The sequence below is a fragment of the Ranitomeya variabilis genome, chromosome 2 (genome assembly GCF_051348905.1).
Source record: "Ranitomeya variabilis isolate aRanVar5 chromosome 2, aRanVar5.hap1, whole genome shotgun sequence".
Taxonomy (NCBI): Eukaryota; Metazoa; Chordata; class Amphibia; order Anura; family Dendrobatidae; genus Ranitomeya; species Ranitomeya variabilis.
The window spans coordinates 996561365-996585037 of NC_135233.1; the positions used below are offsets into that span (position 1 = coordinate 996561365).

At 43.8% G+C, this 23673-nt stretch overlaps 1 protein-coding gene across 1 annotated transcript in view; it reads left to right on the forward strand.

Annotated features, from left to right (window-relative positions):
• The first annotated feature begins 213 nt into the window (after positions 1-213).
• The window catches only part of LOC143810100 (G-protein coupled receptor 35-like), a 50631-nt gene continuing 27171 nt past the window's right edge, over positions 214-23673 (forward strand). The window contains exons 1-3 of the mRNA XM_077292999.1: positions 214-460; positions 568-644; positions 730-797. Coding sequence (XP_077149114.1) covers positions 341-460; positions 568-644; positions 730-797 — 265 coding nt within the window. The 5' untranslated portion in view covers positions 214-340. The remainder of the gene's footprint in view (positions 461-567; positions 645-729; positions 798-23673) is intronic.

Below are 23673 nucleotides of genomic sequence, written 5' to 3' on the forward strand. Positions count from 1 at the left end.
GGATGATTTTAGAATATGCAGTAAAATAGATGTAATTAACAATAGCTCAATGGAAATATTTTGTGCCATCTTCCCAAAAACAAATGACTTTTATGTCATCAGATGCTAAGAAAAATGGGTCCATAAACATGACCTGATTTTGCCAAATAAGCAAGGTTATGACCACTGAAAAGCAATAGTATTGCACCTGTACTTCGATGTTGGGTCATTAAGTATTATATACTGTAAAATTAATGTTTGCACTTCCACAGCCTGTTTGTATTCTCGTAAGCATATAACATAAAGTCATTGATATGTTTCCAGCTTCCAATCCCGCCTCTATCTCTTGCGTATGTGATTCATGGGCGAGTCACAAGTCAGTTGTGCAATAACATTGGTAAAGCTTACAGCCCACAAGTCTTTTCATGAATTCAGTTTAGAAGGAAAGAAAAAAATAAGTGCCGAGCTGTTTGCACAGGGGGTAGGTTTAAGAAATGCTTCAGACAGGAAAAAATGTGATCACTGAACTTTGTGCACTTCTGCAGATTTCAGTGTCATACAACTGTTCGGAATTTTCCTTCCACACAGACTCAAGTTGGTTGTTCACGCACACGGCTGAGATCTTCCTGGCCATTGCTGGATGTCGGAACCGACATGGACCAAAGGTGTGTAGACCATACATAAAGCTCAAGTTCTCTGCTTTTGATATGTTTCCGAATGCTGTGGATAACTTTTTGCAAATCTTTACAGAAACATCCAAGTCAGTAATTCTATGGCCGTGACCTCACAAATGCTGTCTCATGTCTCATCTATCCCTGGTAAGAGAAATTGTGGTATATTACATGAAAAGAAAATACCCAAATGTCACTAATTTCTTTACAAATGTCTTACAAATTAATAGACTGCAAAATAATGCAGTAGAGCACAGGTTAAAAATACTGACAAATCCTAAGGAGCAAATATATAAACTTTATTCCCAATGGTCCTTTTATCTTTTGTGGCTGAGCCTAACAATTACTTTTCGAAATTATGGATTCTGAAAGTTGATTTTTTTTTTTCCCCATGCCAAAATGAATACAATTGATTCTCCATCGTATGACTAAGTTCAGATGAGCACTGAACTTTTTGGACCAGTTACCGCATACTACACAGATGTAAGAACTGCCTACTATTTACATGCATTATTACGGCTCATAAAAAAGAATTATTGCACATAGTCTGTTGTGCACACAGAGAAGGCATGGATGGAAATGTCGCAAGTGTGAACTTAGCCTAAAGCTCATATGGCTCTGACTTACGTGTGATATATACAGGGAGAGCAGACACTTAATGCTCCATTTTTCAGGAGATACAAATTCCACATTCTGCTGATCTGCGTGTTTCTCAGCGGTCAGACCCCACCAGTCAATAATTTATCACCTTTATATAGGAGAAGGACAACTCCTTTAAATTGAAGAATGATGTGCATGCTTGAATATTTTATAGACAACTTGTCATACATACTGAATATTACTGACATTTCTGGGAATATCCATAATATCACTTTGAGGAATAAAAAAAATCCAGGAAGATGGCTGGTAAAGGATAATATAAGATATGATACTTTCACTTTGCTATTTCGCCAGCATTCTTTGATTTACAATATTTGTTAAGTATTCTTCTTTCGATTTCATTAGCTTTTAAATGATCTTGCAGTTGTGAGTCATAGCTATAAAACACTGTACTGATTAAGGGTAAGGTCACATTAGGTGTTTTTTCAGCATTTTTTTTCTGCAGCAAAACTTGATCTATTAACAGGAAAGAAGAAAAGTTTTTTTGTTTTGTTTTTTTTTTCTGCGGTTTTAGCATGCTAGATTTGTCTTAATAAGTTAGGCACAAATTAACCCCTTCACGCTATGGCCATTTTAATTTTTTTTTTTTCGTTTTTGTATTTTCTTCTCCGACTTCCCAGAGCCATAACTCAATAAAGCTGTTTCAGGTCTTGTTTTTTGCAGGACCAGTTATACTTTTAAATGGCATCATTGATTTTACCATATAGTGTACTGGAAAAACAGGAAAAAAAATCCAAGTGGCGGTGAAATCGCAAAAAAAGAGCAATTCTACAATTGTTTTTTTTTCTCTACCATGTTCACTATATGGTAAAAGTGAACAGACAATATGATTCCCCAGGCCAATACAAGTATGCATAAACCAAAAATGTACAGTTTATTTTCTATTTAACTGCTGAAAAGAAAATTCAGAAATTTGTATAGAAAAGTTTCTGCGTTTGTCGCCATTTTCTGAGACTGGTAGCGTTTCCATTTTTTGGGATCTGGAGATGGGCTATTTTTTGTGCCCTGATCTTACGTTTTTATTGATACCATTTTGGGGTAGATATGCAACGTGACTCGGGGCAGTAGCAGTGGGCGAGGCACTCATTTTTAGCGCCCCGCTTACATGAATGTGTGGGTCCTGGATGGGTATGTGGACTTTGGTAGTGGGGGCTGTATTTTCGCGCAGACCATATTCTGCCTCTGGCCAGGACTGTAAGACAAATCGAGAGACTGATTAAGGAGTTTGTATGTTCTCCCCGTGTTTGCGTGGGTTTCCTCCCGGTACTCCGGTTTCCTCCCATACTCCAAAGACATACTGATAGAGAATTTAGATTCTGAGCCCCATCGGGGACGCCAATGATAATGTGTGCAAAAACTGTAAAGCGCTGCGGAATATGCTGGCGCTATATAAATAGATTATTATTATTATCTTAAACATTAGTGCTTAAAGGGAACCTGTCACCTGAATTTGGTGGGACCAGTCATAGGGGCGGGGTTTTCGGGTGTTTGATTCACCCTTTCCTTACCCGATGGCTGCATGCAGCCGCAATATTGGATTGAAGTTCATTCTCTGTCCTCCGGAGTACACGCCTGCGCATGGCAATATTGTTCCCTCTGGGTTGTTCACAATGTTACTGGTGCTATGAGTTCCAGCATAACCCAGCCTAACATAATAGTGCAGTTTGTGATGGTCACCTTCCCTTCCAGCGCTTCCATGTCTAGTCTCCTTAACCGTCCCATCATAACCAGATTAAAGCCTTGTGCTCTCAGATGCTTGGGGACAACCCACTAGGGAAGTTGACGACACTTGCATGCCAGTGAATATAACTGGGTACTTTGATGATTAAGAAGCCCCTATGGGAGGTGGAGCTGCATATTCATCACTGTAATAAGCGGCACCACGTGACCGCTCATACAGGAAGAAGCTGCGGCGCTGAGAGGAAGCATCGAGGGAGCCAGGTGAGTATTTTATTTCCAGCGGGCGGACGCACAGGTGGTGGGAGGGGGGTGGTGACAAGGATCTTTATTTAAAACACAAAAAAAATAAAAAAAACAATGATTTTTCATTCATTCTCTCCAGCGAACGCTGCTGGAGAGAAGAAATGAATGGCAGCTTCAGCACCACGCTGGGGGGACAGCACTTACTGTAGCGCTGTCTCCTGCACGGCACACGGACTGCACACGGACAGGATCCGTGTGCGGCACGTGTTTTACACGGACCCATTGACTTTAATGGGTCCGTGTGATCCGTGCGCTCCCACGAACACTGACATGTCTCCATGTTTTGCACACGGACACACGGTCCGCAAAAAATCAATGACATGTGCAGAGACATATTGATTTTAATGTGTCTACGTGTGTCAGTGTCTCCGGTACGTGAGAAAACTGACACCTCACGTACCAGAGCCACTGACGTGTGAAACCGGCTGAAATTTGATTTCTAATGCCTAGTAGTTTGTTGCACAATCTTTTATCTGAGGTAAGCTGTCACAAATGGAGTCTAGCAGTAGATTACCATGCTCTCCCCATATAGAGAACACATGAATGCTCGGCTAAGCTGAGCTCTCATGTCCATGGGTTAGTTGAGAAAGAAATCTATATAAGGTGCATGGACACTATAGATGATGCAAATTGATTCTCAAGACCCAGTTGAACGTCCACTTCAGTAATCTGATACTGCTGGATGGGAGCCCAGTGAGCCTCCTTCAGCCTGTCAGCATCTGGCGCTCTAGTTTTGATTAGCTGCATGATGTGACATCACATGTGCATCACAAAAATCCAGCTAATCAATAGAGGAGCCAGTAATGTTATCAGGTAAAGGGCGGATTGCTAGACTCCTGTCCAATAGCTGCAGATTAATGGCATGGCCGCTGAACCAGGTCCTGTGAATTAATTTGCACCACCTCTAATGGGCACCTTTTAAAAGTAAGGCCACGTGCACACATTCAGTATTTGGTCAATATGTTACCTTAGTATTTGTAAGCCAAAACCAGAAGTGGAACAATCAGAGGAAAATTATAATAGAAACACATCACCACTTCTGCATTTTCCACCCACTCCTGGTTTTGGATTACAAATGCTGAGGTAAAAGATTAATTAAATACTCAATGTGTGTGGCCTAAGGGTTATTTTTGTTCCCTGTGATACAAGTATTTCCAAACGTATTCAAAAGATAAAGAGGTTTGGATCCTGTTTGGTCTATTCGTCTCAAAGCATTAGAAATTTTTATTTTTTTATCAAGTATATATTGAGATTTTTTCTAAGTCTAATGATTTTCACATAGCATTTTATCATGTCTTGTACCAGCAATTGAAAAGACTTTATCAGGAACAATCCTCAACTCTGGATGTTATCTAACTCCAATCCCTTAACCATGATTGAGTGATAAATGTAGATATGTTTCCTAACTTCTAAAGTGTCTTCTGGTATTTACAAAGCTCATAAATTTAGGCTCATCAATCCTAAAACCCTTGTTCCTCAGTGAAGTTGTGCAATTTCTGTGTTACATGGAGTAACGTTTCTCCTTATGGAGAGTGACATACCACCTGGCTTGTCAAGGTAAGGAGGCTTATTCGCCATGCAATGCTCCTCTGGGAAATTAAATATGCAAATTGCCTCTTCTGCAGTGGCGCTATAGAGTTTAAGTCCTCTTTTTCTCAGAAGAGGCAATTTGCATATTTAATTTCCCAGAGGAGCATTGCACGGCGAATAAGCCTCCTTACCTTGACAAGCCAGCTGGTATGTCACTCTCCATAAGGAGAAACGTTATCCCTTAGACCCCAGTCCAGAGCCTCTCACCTAGCCAAATCAGTTCTCATGCTTCGCACTGACGAGGGCCAACAGCCCGAAACACCGTGTCTGCGAATTGAGATACTGATTTGGCTTTTATCCTAAGTTATATTGCACGACTAGTTAAAGGGTTGATTGTGACTTGTAGGATCGCTACTCCCAACAGGTGGCGCTATAGAGTTTAAGTCCTCTTTTTCTCAGAAGAGCCAATTTACATATGTATTACATGGAAACATTTATTTTTAAAAAAGAGGCAAGGCAACTTAGGCTTTCAGATTTATAGCATTGACTTCTTGTGGGCTGCATATAAAACATGTTTAGGTCAGGTCTTCATGATGTTTTAAATGCAATTGAGTCCTAAACATGTAGAAGTCAGATGTTTGCTAACAGTCAATGGGAGAATATAAAGTTACATAGATTTAGGACTGCATTGGTTTCCTTTATGAATCAGTTACAACATACATTACTACTTCCAACTTTTACATTGACTAACATGACAACACTTTTTTGACACCACCATCCGTTTTGAGTAGATATATTACTTTTTCCTCATTGTGTAACATTTTAAGAAAATTGCATTTCACATTTCCACTTTTCACTCCGGGGGTGTATAAAGCAAACGGCCATAAATTCTGGTGGAAATAGTTAATTTACAAATAGGAGGCTATTATAATGTAAAACTTGTCTAAATGATGTAAATACATTGATAAATGTGGGCATGTTATACACAATTTAATAATGCTCTGGCTACGGCTGTTTTCTATTTATAGACCTACATTTTTTTCAGTTCAGATCAATTTTTTTTTTCTTTCGTGCATTTTTTTGAACACACCAAAATACGTGTTGATCCGGCCTCATTAGTAAATTATTATTATTATTTATTATTATAGCGCCATTTATTTTATGGCGCTTTACATGTGAGAAAATGGACAAAACAAAAAAATATCTGGATGGAACAGGGGCAGGATGCAAAGCCTGCCATCTTAATTTGTGCCAGAACAGTGAGGCAAATTATGTCAAAAGTGTACTCCCGCTGTTGGCTTGTCTATCATTTCTGGGTGAGGAATTTGCTAATTATAAGATGCGCCAAATTCATAGAGAAGTATGTGATTCTTAATAAATATGGCACATCTTTCTCCAACGCACCTTTTATTAAGACTAGCATGCAAAACACCTGTCATAATGAATTGGGCCAACGATGGAGCTGTAGGAAAAATCTGCGCAAAATATTGCCTTATCTGGTGGATATTACAATTATCTGCTCAGAATATACTAACCTGATATATCCAATAATAGCGAAAATCATCAGGGAAATGTCAGCTGCAGCAGGTCCACGGCTCAACAAGGCCATATCAGACTTCAGAACGAAAGGAATATTGTGGATATTACCTGTGCTGCTGAATAAAGTTCCAATCCAAACTAAATATCTACATTCACATTTGCGGTCTGCGCCGCAGCGTTGCCGCATGCGTCATGCGCCCCTATATTTAACATGGGGGCGCATGGACATGCGTTGCACTTGCGTTTTGCGACGCATGCGTCACTGCGGCGCACGCGTCCGGGCGCAGAGGACGCAGCAAGTTGCATTTTTGCTGCGTCCAAAATCAACCAAAAAAAGGACGCATGCATCGCAAAACGCAGCGTTGTGCATGCGTTTTGCTGCGTTTTTGTTTGCGTTGTGCGTTGCGTCGCCGACGCTGCGGCGCACAACGCAAATGTGAACGTAGCCTAAGATGGTGGTTTATTCTACGCTTTTCAAAGTATTCAATTACTTCTTCATTAGGAAATCACCATTTTTATACTAATTTTTCTCTTTGTGCACTAACTAGTCACTCTCAAACACTGCTGAACTCTTCCTACATATCTCTCTACAAGGAGGGAGCAAATTGCATCAGATGTCTATAAAAGTTTATGGAGAGGGGTGGAAAAAGAAGGCGAGAGGAACAGAAACAGGGGACTACACAAAATGAAACAGCTCAAGCTTCTAGTGCAGTTCAATAATTGCTAAAATGTAGTATACAAGTCAGAAATAGTGTTATTTCTCACACGTATGACAGCTTACTCAGGAAAATTACTTGAAACTACTGTTACACTTCAAATAAACATAAATAATGCCCCCAAGTGTACATATAATTTAAGTGAAAAAAATATACTGTATACATTTGCCATGAAGAAACTGCACAAAATTGGATTCAACGGCATTCTTTCCTAGCTGTGTTTTTGGAAACTCTAAGTACCGTAAGTTAAAATTTATTAACCCTCCGTCACATACAACTGATCTGACAGGCGCTTCTCTTTTACTTTCATTTCTCCTTCCTCACCAGATTGTGAGGAAAGCCCCTCCCTCCAGGTAGTCTCCTGTCTCTTGAAGGTCTGTGAAACCTGATATCACAGTTGGATTTCAGAGCTTCAGGGGAGAGGATATAGCTGCACAGATCTCTCAGGCTCATTGTATGTGAATACGTCACATTCAGTAAGGTTGGTATTTTATGTTTTTATTCATCACAATAGTTTATTTAGCTTGTTTTATGAATGTATAGCACAAAATGTGAGGATATTTCATAGAAATAAGGGAGATTTTATAAAAGAAAGTGTGCTGCTCAGGCATATACAGTAGTTCCCTAACATATTCCTTCTCTTGCTTCAGATTATCTGCTGAAATGGAGAGGAAAATGTACAATTTATCCAAACAACTTGATGTTGAGGAAGTAACAAACATGCTGTTAGATGATAGAGACCTCACACTGAATGAGGATTTAGGACAGGAAAGTGAGATTGATTCTCATGATGAGGTGGGAGAATGTGTCCTGGATTCTGAAACAGAGCAAGATGGTGACAGTGGTGAGGATGAAGAAGTTGGAAAGCGGAACCAGAAGGCTTTCAAATTATGAATGTCTCAAATGTCATAAAGCAATTTGCCTGACACATGCAAAAATGGTGTGTAATTCTTGCTATTTGCTCTGCAAGTGTGACTTTTCTGGGGAAACCTCAGCATCTACTTCTGATTGAATATGTTTTTAATAGTACTTAAGGTACCTTAAAATTAAGTTTGTGTTCAAAAATTTTCTTTGTACATTTTTTTGAGAGAGTCGAACTGGGGACTATTTGGCGGGAGTTTTGAAAAGTTTGTATTTCATAGTTATTAGTTTTATGTTAAGTAAATGGTTTTTTTGCAACTGATTATGTGTAGTCTCTTTTATTACATCCCTATGAAGGTCACTGATCACTTTTAGAGCACTGAAATTGCAAACATTAGATATTATAGGTATTTTTCCAGCAGGCGCCTGACAGGCACATTGTATGTGAACTCGTTAGTCCGAATATTGTATGTGACGGAGGGTTAACATTGAAATAACAAACCAGATGTTGGCAGTGAACCCACTTATGATCCAAATGTACAAGGTTTATAGTACAAGCCAAAATGCACAAAGAAACATTTAGCAAGTACTAACACATGTCAACTGTTACCTTGGAAGCTGCAAGGGGAATAAACAAAAAAATACTCCATAAGTTAAAGTTAGGAACAAGTGACATACAGAGGTGCCTGAGAGTTTGTAAACCCTTTAGAATGTTTCCATATTATGAATAAATTTGACGCAAAACCACATTAGATTTTCTAAAATTAGATAACTAGAACAATTCAAACAAATGATTCATAAATGGTAGACTTCATCATTTTTTATTGAGGAAAATAATACAATATAATTTTGCCACTCACATACATGCTGTATGTGAACTTTTAAGATTAGCAGATAATTTAATGGTAAAACTAGAGTCTATGATATATAAATTAGGGGCTCGTATTGCCACATGTATTCTGTGCTCAGAAGGAAAATTGTACGAGTTCTGAATAAGTAAAAACCTTCGGCACAATATTTAGAAAAGAGTTTGTATTCTTTTCCAAATTAATTTATTTGAGAGACCAGTGAAGAAAAATATAGTGACTAACGTTTTGGCGTTTTAGGCCTTTATCAAAGTTATTTGCATGTAATATGTAAGATGCGAGCAGGAATGCAAGATGCAGTGAAGGACAGGAGGCAGAGGAAGGGTTAACAGGTTTATTAACAATAAATACACTCCACACAGGGAGTAGTGAGTAGAGGGGTGATGGGAAGAAATGGGGCAGAACTGGGAGAGTGGCAGGGTAGGACAGAGACGAACGATAGTTCAGAATTAAAGGGGTGAAACTTATCAGACTGTAGTCTTCTTGTGTGCAGCTCTTCAGGGTTCCAACGGTGGCACCGACAACAACGGCACGTGTCCAGTTTTGGGCACCGGTGCTCAGGAAGGATATAATGGAACTAGAGAGAGTACAAAGGAGTAGGGTTGAGCGAAACGGATCGGTCATTTTCATAAATCGGTGACTTTTAGGCAAAGTCGGGTTTCATGAAACCCGAACCGATCCTAGTGTGGGATCGGCCATGCAGTACACGATCAGAGCGCCAAAGTCGCGTTTCATATGACGCTGTCACCGCCGTTTTTCATCCAATGAAGGAGGACGCAGAGTGTGGGCAGCGTGATGACCTAGGTCTCGGTCCCCACCATCTTAGACAAGGGCATGGCAGTGATTGTCTTGCTGTCTGCGGCGTCACAGGGGCTATAAAGGGGCGTGCACGCCGACCGCCATCTTACTTCTGCTGATCTGAGCATAGGGAGAGGTGTTGCTGCAGTTAGTCAGAAGCAGGGACAGAGTTAGGGAGGAAATATAAACCCCCAAACCACTTGTGCTGGAGCGATTTTCACTGTCCCACACCACCTTTTTGTGCAGGGACAGTGGAGGTCGTATTTTAGTGCAGCAGCTGCATAGCTGTGTGCACGATGCTGTGCAAACCAACTGCTTTTTTAAAAGCAAAATTCCTGTTGCTCCTTTCTGCACAGTTACCTATCTTGTTTATTTGTCCACATTTTTGTGTTCAGCAGTCATTTTTATTGCTGCCATACTTGTCCTGAGCTCATTGTAGGGAGCTTGTTATTTATTTATTTATTTTTAAATAATAATTCCAGCCACTTTCTGGCACGTTCATAGTTTACTGTTATACCACTGGGCCAGAGTTGTGGTTCTGTGTCTCCCCCCCCAAAAAAGGGAGATTAAAATTCGCACACAGTGTATATTCTGCTGTACTGCTAGTGTGTCGTATATATCAGGCAGCCACTTTCTGCCACGTTCATAGTTTACTGTTATACCACTGGGCCAGAGTTGTGGTTCTGTGTCTCCCCCCAAAAAAAAGGGAGATTAAAATTTGCACACAGTGTATATTCAGCTGTACTGCTAGTGTGTCGTATATATCAGGCAGCCACTTTCTGCCACGTTCATAGTTTACTGTTATACCACTGGGCCAGAGTTGTGGTTCTGTGTCTCCCCCCAAAAAAAGGGAGATTAAAATTTGCACACAGTGTATATTCAGCTGTACTGCTAGTGTGTCGTATATATCAGGCAGCCACTTTCTGCCACGTTCATAGTTTACTGTTATACCACAGGGCCAGAGTTGTGTCCCCCCCAAAAATGAGGAAGTCTGGTGGAAGAGGCCATGGGCGGGGGTTGTCACCTGGTACTGATGGTGGTGCTGCATCTGGTGGTAGTGGCAAAAGCACAGTAGCACCTAAGGCTGGAGGTGTTGAGCCTGCGTCATCGTCTGGCTACACAAGGCCTCGAAGGCTTCCTTACCTGGGAGTAGGAAAACAGCTTTTAAAGCTGGAGCAGCAGGAAAAAGTTTTGGCTTTCCTTGCTGACTCAGCCTCTAGCTCTTTGGCCTCCTCTTCCCAAAGTTCAAAATGTCACAGCAGTAGTGTTGAGCATTCCGATGCTGCAAGTATCGGGTATCGGCCGATACTTGCTGTATCGGAATTCCGATACCGGGATTCCGATACTCTTGTGGTATCGGGTATCGGGTATCGGAACAACATTAATGTTAAAATGTGTAAAATAGAGAATTAAAATAAAAAATATCGCTATACTCACCTGTCCGACGCAGCCGGGACCTCAGCGCAGGAACCGGCAGCGTTGTTTGTTTAAAATTCCCGCTTTTACATGGTTACGCGAAGTCCCGGCTTGTGATTGGTCAGGGCGGCCATGTTGCCGGGCCGCGGACCAATCACAGCAAGCCGTGACGAAAATACGTCACGGCTTGCTGTGATTGGTCCGCGTCCCGGCAACATGGCCGCCATTAACCAATCACAAGCCGTGACGTCACGGGAGGCTGGAAACGCGCTCATTTTAAAAAGGGCGCGTGTCCAGCCTCCCGTGACGTCACGGCTTGTGATTGGTTGCGTCGCGGTCAACCAATCACAAGCCGGGAGGCTGGACACGCGCCCATTTCAAAATGAGCGCGTCCAGCCTCCCGGCTTGTGATTGGTTGATCGCGGCGCAACCAATCACAAGCCGTGACGTCACGGGAGGCTGGACACGCGCCCATTTTAAAATGAGCGCGTGTCCAGCCTCCCGTGACGTCCCGGCTTGTGATTGGTCAGGGCGGCCATATTGCCGGGACGCGGACCAATCACAGCAAGCCGTGACGTAATTTCGTCACGGCTTGCTGTGATTGGTCCGCGTCCCGGCAACATGGCCGACCTGACCAATCACAAGCCGGGAATTCACGTAACCAAGTAATAGCGCGATTTTTAAACAAACAACGCTGCCGGTTCCCTCGCTGAAGTCCCGGCTGCGTCGGACAGGTGAGTATAGCGATATTTTTTATTTTAATTCTTTCTTTTACACATTTATATGGTTCCCAGGGCCTGAAGGAGAGTTTCCTCTCCTTCAGACCCTGGGAACCATCAGGGATACCGTCCGATACATGAGTCCCATTGACTTGTATTGGTATCGGGTATCGGTATCGGATTGGATTCCGATACTGTGACGGTATCGGCCGATACTTTCCGATACCGATACTTTCAAGTATCGGACGGTATCGCTCAACACTACACAGCAGCCAGTCGTCAGTGGATGCTCCCGGTCAGGAACAAGACGTTTCCTTGTGTCCTTCTCCCAAACCAAAAGTGAAGGATGCGTCAGATGACACAACAGGTTACTCCATGGAGCTCTTTACATATACCGTGCCTGGGTTAGAAAGGGAAATTGTACCCTGCCCATTACTAGAAGAATCGGACATGGAGTGCACTGATGCACAGCCACAGCTAGATTATGATGCTGTTCCATTGAGTCAGATCACTACATTGCCCTCGCAGTTTGCTGAGCCAGAATCTGACCCTGATGAGACTATGGTGCCCTGTCCCGAACGCTATAGCACCTTACACGGTGACACTGAGGAAGGTGCACATGACATTGAGGAGGAGGAGGTGATAGATGACCCAGTTGTTGACCCAGATTGGCAGCCATTGGTGGAAGAGGGTGGCGCTGCCAGTAGCTCAGAAGCGGAGGAGGGTTATCCACAGCAGCACCAATCTACATCGCAACAGCTGTCATCTGGCAGGCCCGTATCAGGCAAAAAACGTTTGACAAAACCAGTTTTAGGACAGCGTGGCCATCCTGTGAAAGTTGCACAGCGTGCAATGCCTGAAAAGGAATTCCATAGTAGGAAGAGTGCAGTGTGGCTTTTTTTTGACCAAGATCCCAATGATCAGTCAAAAGTGATCTGTAAAAAATGCTCAAAGACCTTTAGCAGAGGGAAGATTCTTAACAATTTAAATACAACGTGCATGCGTAGACATTTAAACAGCATGCACTTGCAAGCCTGGACTAACTACCTAACGTCCCGTACCGTTGGTGCACCAGGTCTGAATGAAGGTAGTCAGCACCGCAACATTGCTTCCCTCACTGTAAGCCCACCGGTTAGGACACCAGCAGCAAATGTGGAGGGATCGTCGATAGGTCAAAGCAGTCAGGGAGTCAGAAGGTTATTGGTAGGAAGCACTGTATGTAGTCCAACATCACCAACTCACTCTCAATCTGCCATGTCCACAACCACCACCACCGCTAGTTCCACCATAGGCAGCTCTCCAGTCCAGCTCACCCTAGAAGAGACTCTTGTTAGGAAACGAAAGTACTCATCCTCTCATCCACATACACAGGGTTTGAACGCCCACATTGCCAGACTTATCTCGTTAGAGATGATGCCCTACCGGTTGGTTGAAAGCGAAGCTTTCAAAGCTCTGATGGCCTACGCAGTACCACGCTATGACCTACCCAGTCACCACTTCTTTGCGAGAAAAGCCATCCCAGACCTCCACCAGCATGTCAAAGACCGCATTGTCCATGCACTGAGGCAGTCTGTCAGTGGGAAGGTGCACCTCACAACAGATGCATGGACCAGTAGGCATGGCCAGGGACGTTACGTGTCCATCACGGCGCACTGGGTTAATGTCGTGGATGCAGGGTCCACAGGGGACAGCAATAGTGGGACAGTTCTGCCTAGCCCACGATCTAGGAAACAGTTGGCTGTAGACGTTCACCACCCCACCTCCTCCTCCTCCAGAAGCGAAAGCTCATCCACAGAGCGCTGTCGCATGACCACTCCATCTGCAGCTGCCAGTGTTGCACACAAGGTGTCCCATTACGGAACAGCTAGTGGGAAGCGTCAGCAGGCCGTGTTTGAAATGAAGTGTTTGGGCGACAACAGACACACCGCAGAAGTTCTGGCCGAGTTCTTGCAGCAAGAAACTCAGTCATGGCTGGGCAGTGTACATCTTGAGGCAGGCAAGGTAGTCAGTGATAATGGAAGGAATTTTATGGCTGCCATAGCCCTTTCACAACTCAAACACATACCTTGCCTGGCTCACACTTTGAACCTGGTGGTGCAGTGCTTTGTTAAAAATTATCCGGAGTTACCAGCCCTGCTCCTGAAGGTGCGAAGACTTTGCTCGCACATTCGCCGGTCGCCCGTACACTCCAGCCGTATGCTGAACCATCAGCGATCGCTCAATCTTCCACAGCACCGTCTAATTATCGACGTTGCAACAGGGTGGAACTCCACACTGCACATGGTTCAGAGGCTGTGTGAACAGAGGCGTGCTGTCATGTATTTGTGGGAGGATACGCATACACGGGCAGGCAGTTGGATGGCAGACATGGAGTTGTCTGGTGTGCAGTGGTCCAAGCTACAAGACCTCTGTCAAGTCCTTCAGTGTTTCGAGGAATGCACATGGCTGGCAAGTGCAGAAGATGCCATCATAAGCATGAGCATCCCACTTATGCGTCTGCTGATGCAAAGTTTGACGCACATCAAGGAGCTGGCGTCTGTCATCCTTGATGACAGTCAGCCATTGTCTGGTCAGGGAACTGTCCAGGACGAGGTGGCAGTCGAAGAGGATGTGGAGGAGGATGATGGGGATGACTATGTATGGGTGAAGGATGCTTCTCAGGGGCCACTTGAAACTGGTGGCGTTGCAAGGTCAGGTACAGGTTTCTTGCGGGACACTTGTGATGTGGATTTCCAAGAAAGTGCTCCTCAACCCAGCAGGACCAGTGAATTGACACCAGGAACATTGGCCCACATGGCTGAGTATGCCTTGCGTATTCTAAAAAGGGACCCCCGCATTGTCAAAATGATGACCGATGATGATTACTGGTTGGCCTGCCTCCTGAATCCACGCTATAAAGGGAAAATGCAAAACATCATGCCACATGAGAACCTTGAGCAAATATTGGCTACCAAACAAGCAACTCTTGTAGACCGTTTGGTTCAGGCATTCCCAGCACACAGAGGCGGTGATGGTCCTCACACTTGCCGTAGGGGGCAACATGACAGAGGTGCTAGAGGTGCCGAAATCCGAAGTGGCGTTGGACAGAGGGGTTTTCTGACAAGGTTGTGGAGTGATTTTTCAATGACCGCTGACACAACAGGGACTGCTGCATCTATTCAAAGTGACAGGAGACAGCATTTGTCCAGTATGGTTACAAACTATTTTTCATCCCTTATCGATGTTCTCCCTCACAGGTCATTCCCCTTTGATTACTGGGCATCTAAACTAGACACCTGGCCCGAATTGGCAGAATATGCATTACAGGAGCTCGCTTGCCCTGCTGCCAGTGTGCTTTCAGAAAGAGTCTTCAGTGCTGCTGGTTAAATACTGACTGATAAAAGGACACGTCTGGCTACCCAAAATGTAGATGATCTAACCTTCATTAAAATGAACCAATCATGGATTGCCAATTCTTTTGCCCCACCGTCCCCTGCTGACACGTAGCTTGGGTGATAAATGACTCGCTTTTGCCCTCCTCTTACTGACTTTGCCAATTCCTCCATTTGCAGCTGCTGAATGTCCACCATAGGCCATTTTTATACCTCCCTAAATGGGCTGACTCCCCCCACAGGACCGTGTTCACCACTTGGCGCAAGCACCCGTGCAAGTGCCGTTTGCCTGGACAGGTGGGTGCGCCCACTCTACCTCTACTAAACAAAGCTGAGTTTGAATCTACAGGCTTTCGGCCTCTATCAACAATATGAAACTGCATTTGGCCTGGTTCTTGGTTTGGGCCTAGTGATGTCTGCTGCTGCCTCTTGGTTTCCTCAAAGAATCAAAGCTGAGTTTGAATCTACAGGCTTTCGGCCTCTATCAACAATATGAAACTGCATTTGGCCTGGTTCTTGGTTTGGGCCTAGTGACGTCTGCTGCTGCCTATTGGTTTCCTCAAAGAAACAAAGCTGAGTTTCAATCTACAGGCTTTCGGCCTCTATCAACAATATGAAACTGCATTTGGCCTGGTTCTTGGTTTGGGCCTAGTGACGTCTGCTGCTGCCTCTTGGTTTCCTCAAAGAAACAAAGCTGAGTTTCAATCTACAGGCTTTCGGCCTCTATCAACAATATGAAACTGCATTTGGCCTGGTTCTTGGTTTGGGCCTAGTGACGTCTGCTGCGGCCTCTTGGTTTCCTCAAAGAAACAAAGCTGAGTTTCAATCTACAGGCTTTCGGCCTCTATCAACAATATGAAACTGCATTTGGCCTGGTTCTTGGTTTGGGCCTAGTGATGTCTGCTGCTGCCTCTTGGTTTCCTCAAAGAAACAAAGCTGAGTTTCAATCTACAGGCTTTCGGCCTCTATCAACAATATGAAACTGCATTTGGCCTGGTTCTTGGTTTGGGCCTAGTGACGTCTGCTGCTGCCTCTTGGTTTCCTCAAAGAAACAAAGCTGAGTTTCAATCTACAGGCTTTCGGCCTCTATCAACAATATGAAACTGCATTTGGCCTGGTTCTTGGTTTGGGCCTAGTGACATCTGCTGCTGCCTCTTGGTTTCCTCAAAGAAACAAAGCTGAGTTTCAATCTACAGGCTTTCGGCCTCTATCAACAATATGAAACTGCATTTGGCCTGGTTCTTAGGTTTGGGCCTAGTGACGTCTGCTGCTGCCTCTTGGTTTCCTCAAAGAAACAAAGCTGAGTTTCAATCTACAGGCTTTCGGCCTCTATCAACAATATGAAACTGCATTTGGCCTAGTTCTTGGTTTGGGCCTAGTGACGTCTGCTGCTGCCTCTTGGTTTCCTCAAAGAAACAAAGCTGAGTTTCAATCTACAGGCTTTCGGCCTCTATCAACAATATGAAACTGCATTTGGCCTGGTTCTTGGTTTGGGCCTAGTGACGTCTGCTGCTGCCTCTTGGTTTCCTCAAAGAAACAAAGCTGAGTTTCAATCTACAGGCTTTCGGCCTCTATCAACAATATGAAACTGCATTTGGCCTGGTTCTTGGTTTGGGCCTAGTGACGTCTGCTGCTGCCTCTTGGTTTCCTCAAAGAAACAAAGCTGAGTTTCAATCTACAGGCTTTCGGCCTCTATCAACAATATGAAACTGCATTTGGCCTGGTTCTTGGTTTGGGCCTAGTGACGTCTGCTGCTGCCTCTTGGTTTCCTCAAAGAAACAAAGCTGAGTTTCAATCTACAGGCTTTCGGCCTCTATCAACAATATGAAACTGCATTTGGCCTGGTTCTTGGTTTGGGCCTAGTGACGTCTGCTGCTGCCTCTTGGTTTCCTCAAAGAAACAAAGCTGAGTTTCAATCTACAGGCTTTCGGCCTCTATCAACAATATGAAACTGCATTTGGCCTGGTTCTTGGTTTGGGCCTAGTGACGTCTGCTGCTGCCTCTTGGTTTCCTCAAAGAAACAAAGCTGAGTTTCAATCTACAGGCTTTCGGCCTCTATCAACAATATGAAACTGCATTTGGCCTGGTTCTTGGTTTGGGCCTAGTGACGTCTGCTGCTGCCTCTTGGTTTCCTCAAAGAAACAAAGCTGAGTTTCAATCTACAGGCTTTTGGCCTCTATCAACAATATGAAACTGCATTTGGCCTGGTTCTTGTTTGGGCCTAGTGACGTCTGCTGCTGCCTCTTGGTTCCTCAAAGAAACAAAGCTGAGTTTCAATCTACAGGCTTTCGGCCTCTATCAACAATATGAAACTGCATTTGGCCTGGTTCTTGGTTTGGGCCTAGTGATGTCTGCTGCTGCCTCTTGGTTTCCTCAAAAAGAAAACAAAGCTGAGTTTCAATCTACAGGCTTTCGGCCTGTATTTAGAATTTGAAACTTTATTTGCCCTACTAGTTTGGTTGGGCCCTACTAACAGTGTCTGCTGCTGCTTGTTGTTGTCCTCCACTGAACAAAGCAATGCTGCCTGTTTACTCCTGTTACCAATTTTTTTTCTGCTTTTAGCCTCCTTTTTTATTTTGGGCCTATACAGTATCTGTGTTTCCTCCTCATCCTGCCTATTACCCAGCCACTGCTTGATGGGTCTGCTGGTACATTGACCCAGACCACTACATTCCCCTTGCACTCTACACAGCCAGAATCCGACCCTGCTGAAAGTCAGGTCCCCCTTCCCGCATACTATACCACCTTACACGGGGACAAAGAGGAAGGTGCATATGAAAGTGCAGGTTCCTTCATCAGGTGGGGGGGCATACTCATTGGCGATGTCACTGTCACAGGGCCCGTCATAGTACGCAAAAGTGTCACTGCCGGTGGGAGGCGCCCCCGCCGTCAAACACAACGCCGTACTTTGAGGGGCCCTGTGCCAGTGCCAATGCGAACCGAGTGGGCCTCCCTGCTTGCTCTGGATCACAGCACTTGCAAAGTTGAAATACTTACCTCTCCCTGCTCCACCGCCGTGACGTATTCCACATTTCCTGGGCCCAAGAAAAATTAAGCCAGCCCTCCCCCCCCACACTTAACCAAATGACCCCCAATTTTCAATACCTAACTATTATTATAAGGTTAATTAAGATTGACAAGCTTAAGTAACAATAATTGATGTTTTTGACATTAAAATGGGCTCTGTAGGTGTTTTCCTGTTCTCCACTCACTGCCGACTTTTATTCCCCATTGACTTGCATTGGGTTTTGTGTTTCAGTCGGCCCCCGACTTTTCGCAATGATCGGCCGATTTCACCCGACCCGACTTTTGACAAAGTCAGGTTTCGCGAAACCCGACTCGATCCTGAAAAAGTAAAAGTCGCTCAACCCTACAAAGGAGGGCAACAAAATTAATAAAGGGGATGGGAGAACTACAATACCCAGATAGATTAGTGAAATTAGGATTATTTAGTCTAGAAAAAAGACGACTGAGGGTCTATCTAATAACCATGTATAAGTATATAAGGGGACAATACAAATATCTCGCTGAGGATCTGTTTATACCAAGGAAGGTGACGGGCACAAGGGGGCATTCTTTGCGTCTGGAGGAGAGAAGGTTTTTCCACCAACATAGAAGAGGATTCTTTACTGTTAGGGCAGTGAGAATCTGGAATTCCTTGCCTGAGAAGGTGGTGATGGCGAACTCAGTCGAGGGGTTCAAGAGAGGCCTGGATGTCTTCCTGGAGCAGAACAATATTGTATCATACAATTATTAGGTTCTGTAGAAGGACGTAGATCTGGGGATTTATTATGATGGAATATAGGCTGAACTGGATGGACAAATGTCTTTTTTCAGCCTTACTAACTATGTTACTATGTTACTATGTTACTATGTTACGTGACGTCTCAGCAAAGTCTGTAGCAGGTGGGAATCCAACGGCGGCACCGACAACAGAGGAGCACCACTTCTCAACACAGTCTCTGGGTGTGGGTAGATTTCCCATATGTAAAGGTGTCTAAAACAGTACGGAGTCCAATTAGGGGGGAATCGCCGGCACATAGCTCTGCTCTGCGGCGTGAGCAGGTATCTGGACCAGAAGCTCTAAAACTACAACCCCTGGTGAAGTCAGGTCACGCGTGTCTGGGCCTCTATTAACTAACACAGTCGGGGGAGCTGAAGGTCACGCTCCTGGTCTCCTTTCAAGCAGCACGCGCACGGTACTCACTTTCCTGGAGCATCTGGCAACTGACTTTATGGCGGTCACCGGGCATGCACTGTACGTCTCCTTTGCTCTTGTCCCCGCTGATGGCGGTGGGCGACGGCGGTCACTGGTCTGTGTGGCGTAGGTGCTTCCCAGTTGGAGCACTCCTTTCTTTGTCTGCTGCAGCACCCGACTTGGCTCTGCTCTGGTGGCATGGCTCTGCACTGCATGGCTCAGCTCTGCTCGGCTCTGCGCTGCATGGCTCTGCTGGCAGGGGTCCCGCTCTCTGTATTGCTGCTCAGCACACCAAGTCTCTCAACACAGCAGCTCCTATGTTCCTGGTCCACTGGAACATGGCCTGTTAACGGCCTTGTACTCTCTGTCTGGAAGGGGAGTGGAGCAAATCGTCTGCCTGACTGTACGCCGCTCAGCCCTGGCGCCAAACTGCCTTCCTTCACACGCTTACTCCTTTTTCTCTTCCTCCTCCTCTCACAGCAGGAAGCCCCTCCTCTCTAGAGCTTCCCTCAGGCCTCCGGGGGAGGTCTGTCTCAACCAGGCTTCCCCCCGGGAACAGTGGATGCAGCTTCTCTAGTTCCGGACCCTGCATGCAGGAACCCGCTGTCTCGTCCACCCCCTTACATAATGCACTCAAAAGAGCAAATTAAAGAAATCCCGTCACTGGGTCAGTTAAACAAAGTTATACCAACAAAATAAAACACTGAAGATCATACATAGTAATAAATGCTTATACAGTATACAAGCAAATGAATAAAATATTCAAGTGGCTGTTGACTAAACAGGGAAACCACTGGTATTTGGGAAAGGAAAAGATAGACAGATCTATTCTAAGTGCCATTAAGGAAAGTCTCTAAAGAATGAAGACCCACAAGGGCATTCTAAGTGCTGTTAAGAAAAGCCTCTAAATAGTGTATTCCGACAGTGAATATTCTCTGTGTCCCTCGGTGCTCATCAGTGATTCTAGGAGCGGTGTGAGTCGTGTGCATGGCGCGCTGGTGTATCTAATGCCTGGCGGAAGTGACAGCTTAAGAGAGAGAGATAGGCGAGGAAAGTACTGTAAACCTCCAGGGTCCGATCAGAGTATGTGACCTTGCGCTTCAGTAATTGCGCTTGTGCCATGTAGTAAGCGGCGAGAGATCGTTGGACAGACCAGAGCATAAAAAGAGGACATATGCAGTAACATATACATTAGTAAGTCGGGAAGTCAAGTAAGACTAACAGAATACATCCGTAGAAAGAACACAAGATTAGATTATGCAAAGTGGATGAATATAAAATTAAACCAGGATAATGTAAATATGGGAAAAAAGGAGGAGGAAAAGGAGATTAAACATTGAAGATATGGGAAAATGAACAAGTACCTGGTGGAACCTGTTGTGAATTCTGCTCTTGGGCTCCCTCCGGTGGTTATAAGTGGTACTGCTGCTCCTTTGGATTTCAGCAGTCATCAAGTGCTTTCACTTATTGCCAATTCTGACTGGGCTATTTAGTCTGGCCAGATTCTTTGGTTTGTGCCAGTTGTTCATTGTTCCTTGGTGGATTCACATCTCTTCCTGGATTCTCCTGCTTATCTGTCCAAATCATCAAAGATAAGTCCTGGCTTAGTTTTTGCAGTCCACATACTGTGGACTTTATTGTTCAGTGCATTTCTATGTTTTTTCTTGTCCAGCTTTGTCAGTGTGGATTTACTCAGTCAAGCTGGAAGCTCTGGAGAAGCAGATTTTCCCTCCATGCCTTTAGTTAGGTGTGGAGATTTTTGTATTATCTGTGGTGGATATTTTCTAATGTTTTTTAATACTGACCGCATAGTACTCTGTCCTATTCTGTCTATTTAGCTAGATTGGCCTCCTTTGCTAAATTCTGTTTTCAGTCTGCGTATGTTTTTTCCCTCTCCTCTCACAGTCAATATATGTGGGGGGGCTGTCTATCCTTTGGGCATTTTCTCTGAGGCAAGATAGTTTTCCGTTTCTATCTATAGGGGTAATTAGTTCTCCGGCTGTGTCGAGGTGTCTAGGACTGGTAGGTAAATCCCACGGCAACTGCTAGTTGCGGTGTTAAGTTCAGGGTCTGCGGTCAGTACAGGTACCACCTCCTCCAGAGCACGTCTCATGCTGCTCCTAAGCCACCAGATCATAACAGGAGCCCTATGGAACCTGAAATAAAATAGAAGATATTAAATATTTAGTGTGAAAAATGGTAATAATATTAATAATAATAACAACACAAAAGCAGTGGAAACCCAAACAAATGTCAATATTTTAAAATGTGACAGTAAGTAAAAGATCTCATATTCCCTATTGAGACCTTGGTGTTCTAATGTTTGTAATTTGTGAATGCAATAAGCTTCTCTTTATTTAAATTTTTGGATTATATTGCCCACTTGTCTAGGCATTGGTGCAGCTTCTAAAATCTAAAACTGGAGATGAGCCACATTGTGTCCAACAGAGATAAAGTGTGAAGGTATTGGTAACATGGTCTTTTTGCACCCAATGGTGGACTTAAGCTGACATATGCAATCTCGGATATGTCCACATGGACATTGAATAAGATAGACAAAGATGGTTTGAGGAGGTACAAGTGAAAATTATTTATAGGAAACCTTTTACCAGACCTGGAGTGGGTAAGTGTCCCCACTGATAATATTAGAACATTGCAAAAATGCCTTTCTGTGGAGTTAACAAAAAGGTTTGTAAAGTAACAGTAGTACGGGAGCCTAAATCCACCCTGATCAGTAAATTCCTCAAATTTGGTGCTTTTTGTCACATATAAGAGGAAGGTGTGAAAATTCTGGAATGTCAGGATATGATTTACGCAGCAAAGGCCAATGCTTTTTGATTGATTGATTGAAGAGATGCATAAAAGGGTGATGTATTCATAAACGTGACTCTAGGGAATTTAATGTTTTGGGAGGATCCTGATGATGGATGGTATGATAATAAATCATTGGGATAACCTCTGGACTTCTTCCAATCTGAGATTCCAAATGATACCTCTGATGCAATCTGATAATTCTATAGAACTGTAAACTAGATAATGCTTTTTTGATATGTTTGGGGTGACAACTTGAATAGTGAAGTAAACTATTTCTATCAGTTGGCTTGATAAAATTTGTTTGATATGACTTGCATTTATTTGTGAAAATGTCAGAAATTTGTCAAAAGTTTTGAAAGTTTCCAAATTTTCAAATTTTAATTCTAATACCCTTAAACCAGAAAATTATGTTACACAAAATATTTTAAAAATAACATTTACCACATGTCTATTTTGCGTCAGCACTATTTTTGAGACATACTTTTTAGTTAGGAAGTTAGAAGAGTTATAATAATTTGATCAGCAGTTTCTCATTTCTACAACAAAATTTACAAAACTATTTTTTTTAGGGACCATGTCACATTTGAAGTGACTTTGGGAAGCCTATCTGACTGAAAATTCCCGAAAGTGGCATCACTCTAAATACTGCACCTCTCAAAATCCTCAAAACCACATTCAATAAGTTTATTTACTGTTCAGGAGCTTCACAGAAATTAATGGAATGTGGAAAGGAAAAAAGAAACCTCCAAAACTTTACCCCAATTTTTTTTTTATTTTCACAAGAGCAACAATAGAAAATGAAAGACAAAATTTGTTATTCCATTTCTCCTGAGTATGCCGATACCCCATATATGGGTGAAATCTACTGTTTGGTTGCAGAGCAGGGCTCGTGGGGAAGAAGCACTGCTTGACTTTTCAATGCAAAAATGACTGAAATTGAGAGCTGACATCATTTCAAGTTTGTTGAGCCCCTGATATGCTTAAACAGTGGAAACACCCCACAAGTGTCTCAGTTTTGTAAACAATACTCAAGGAATGGATCTAAATGTGTGATGAACACCTTGAACCCCTAGGTGCTTCACAGAAGTTTAAAAAGCTGTTTTAAAAAAAAAAATCACATTTTTCCCACAAAAATTTTCCGTTAGCCCCAAATTTTTTAAGGGTAACAGGAGAAAATGGACCCCAAAATTTGTTATGCAATTTCTCCTGTGGTCGAAAACTATTTTTGAGACAGAGTACAAAGATCAAAGGAGAAGAAGAACCATATTGGAGTTCAGATTTTGCTGGAATGGATTGAGAGAGCCATGTCACATTGGCAGAGAACCTGAGGTGCTAGAACAGCAGAAACTCCCTATAAGTCATGGGTGGACATACTGCCAGTTTAACCAGTGCAGCTGCACCGGGGCCTTGAGTCTCCAGTGGGCCCCTGCAGGCAGGCCGGCATTAGGGGCAGGTAGCTGCCTAGGACCCCCGCTCCCCCAGGGGCCCCCAGCTAGCGACACATCACATAGCCGCTACGGGGCCCCTGTGTGGCAGGGGGCCTGCCTGCCAA